We start from the raw sequence: 1,900 nt of genomic DNA on the forward strand, positions 1-1,900 counted from the left end.
GGTTATACTTTGAATTTCAGCCTCGCCGTTCGAGAAACTGCCACTGCTGGCTGGCGTTCAGACCGCCCCATTCCTGCTGCCCTTCCTGTGAATCCATTCCCTCTCTGTCAATCACACCATCTAAATAAAGCTTTTGGAGAGCGTATCATTGCAAGACACAGAAGTTTCGGACATAAAATGACAAGAAGCTCGCGATCATCACCACGTCCTACCAAGCCTTACACGTAAGCCATGCGACATAACACTTACTCCTGCGACATGAGCATGAGGGTTTGTACATGGTTGACGAGAGTGATTGAATGGCCGTATGGGAATGTGACATGGCTAACAGACTTGAGGCAGCAATCGAAGGCCGCTTGCTTATCGGTAGACCATATTCGTCGATCTCTGTTCGAGATGTGGAATCCGGAACTTTGAGCTTATTAGATCGTTTATAGTGCGATGTATGAAGAGGTCCCAATCGACTGAGTCGATTTGACGCGAATGTTTACAAGGATCGAACATTCTTTGTCATCAGTACAGCTGACCCGATCGACGGCTTACGAGACAGAGAATGAAAAAAGCTTCCGAGTTGGGATGCGGCATCTCCATTACAAGTATCTCGATCACGCGCAGGTCATCGCATTGCGGTATTAGATTCAACGTTGAGGGAGACTCGTCTTGCAGAGCTCTTGTGATGCCATCAGATAGTCGAGGACATATCACCAAGTGGGTTGCTCATTAACTACTGCGGGAAGGCTTGATTTAAGGCAGTTCGGGTTTCAACATACTCAAACTGGTAGACAGCTGTGTGGCCCAGAACAGGTCCAGCAATCTGAACAATGTCCAGTTGTTCAGGATGAAGTTAATGCATTACCCATGGGATTTGCTCCTGGTTAACTTTATATCGCGGAACGGCACTTGGTGTTGATCAACATCTTGTGACAGTGACGTCTACATACTTGTTGGGCTGTGTTGGTATCTCCTGAGATGATGAAATGAGGAGTACGGGAATAATGCTTCCATGGTACTGTTGATGGATAAGTCGGATAATGGTTGGGATGGTGGAAGGTCGACCAAGAAGCTTCACTACGAAGAACTGCTCCGATCACATTATTCGTTGTACGTTCTTTTGTAACTCGGGTGAGAAGATACGATTGTGACATTGTGTGCCCTGTCTTATGTTAGACTAGCAGCGAGGGTTTGCATGTAGGTTGTTGAGAGAGAGCTCTTGGGAAACGTGATCCGGTGACAGAGTAAATAGCGAATCTATGCATTCGGATGATTTGCAGTCTACTTTCTCTTGAGATTATTCCGTTATGCCTCAGTCGTCTGTGAGTCCGGATCGCATCAGAGTACTCAATCAACCCGTAACAGGTCTCACATCTCCTGGACCAGTTATCTATTGGATGAGTCGAGAGATCCGTTCTCGTGACAATTGGGCGCTAATCCATGCACAGAATGTGGCCCTTCGGAGTAAACGACCTCTCTTAGTTGTTTACAACCTGGCAGTTGGTTATCTTGGCGGAGGCTTGCGACAGCACGCCTTCAAAGTCGGTGGTTTGAAGGTCGTAGCTGCAAATTTGAGTCAACTCAACATCCCTTTTGCGATCGAAGCTTCTCCCAAGTTCCCGGCCTTCCTCGCTGACATCACTGAAAGAGTCGGTTGCAAATACGTTGTTACGGACTTCACTCCTCTTCGTTTGAACAAGGAGTGGGTTGCCGCCTTTACGAAGCATGCCAAGCGCCTTGACATTCGTTTCGAGCTAGTTGATGCTCACAATGTTGTTCCCTGTTGGGTCACTTCGGATAAGATGGAACGCGCTGCTGTGACAATAAGGCCGAAATTATGGCATCATTTTGATGAGTTCTGCACGAAGTATCCGAGGCTCAAGAGACATCCATATACTATTAGTGATGA

The 1,900-nt window shown here is 47.1% G+C and overlaps 1 protein-coding gene across 1 annotated transcript; it reads left to right on the forward strand.

The window, feature by feature from the left end:
* Positions 1 to 1,298: 1,298 nt before the first annotated feature.
* Positions 1,299 to 1,893, forward strand: Pmar_PMAR003911 (conserved hypothetical protein; the record flags this gene model as incomplete). The annotated part of the gene is made up of 1 exon (XM_002772551.1): positions 1,299 to 1,893. A coding segment is annotated over one exon (595 nt), but the record flags the coding sequence as incomplete, so codon positions are not given.
* Between the last annotated feature and the right edge of the window lie 7 nt (positions 1,894 to 1,900).

The sequence above is a fragment of the Perkinsus marinus genome (genome assembly GCF_000006405.1).
Source record: "Perkinsus marinus ATCC 50983 genomic scaffold scf_1104296960812, whole genome shotgun sequence".
Classification (NCBI taxonomy): domain Eukaryota; phylum Perkinsozoa; order Perkinsida; family Perkinsidae; genus Perkinsus; species Perkinsus marinus.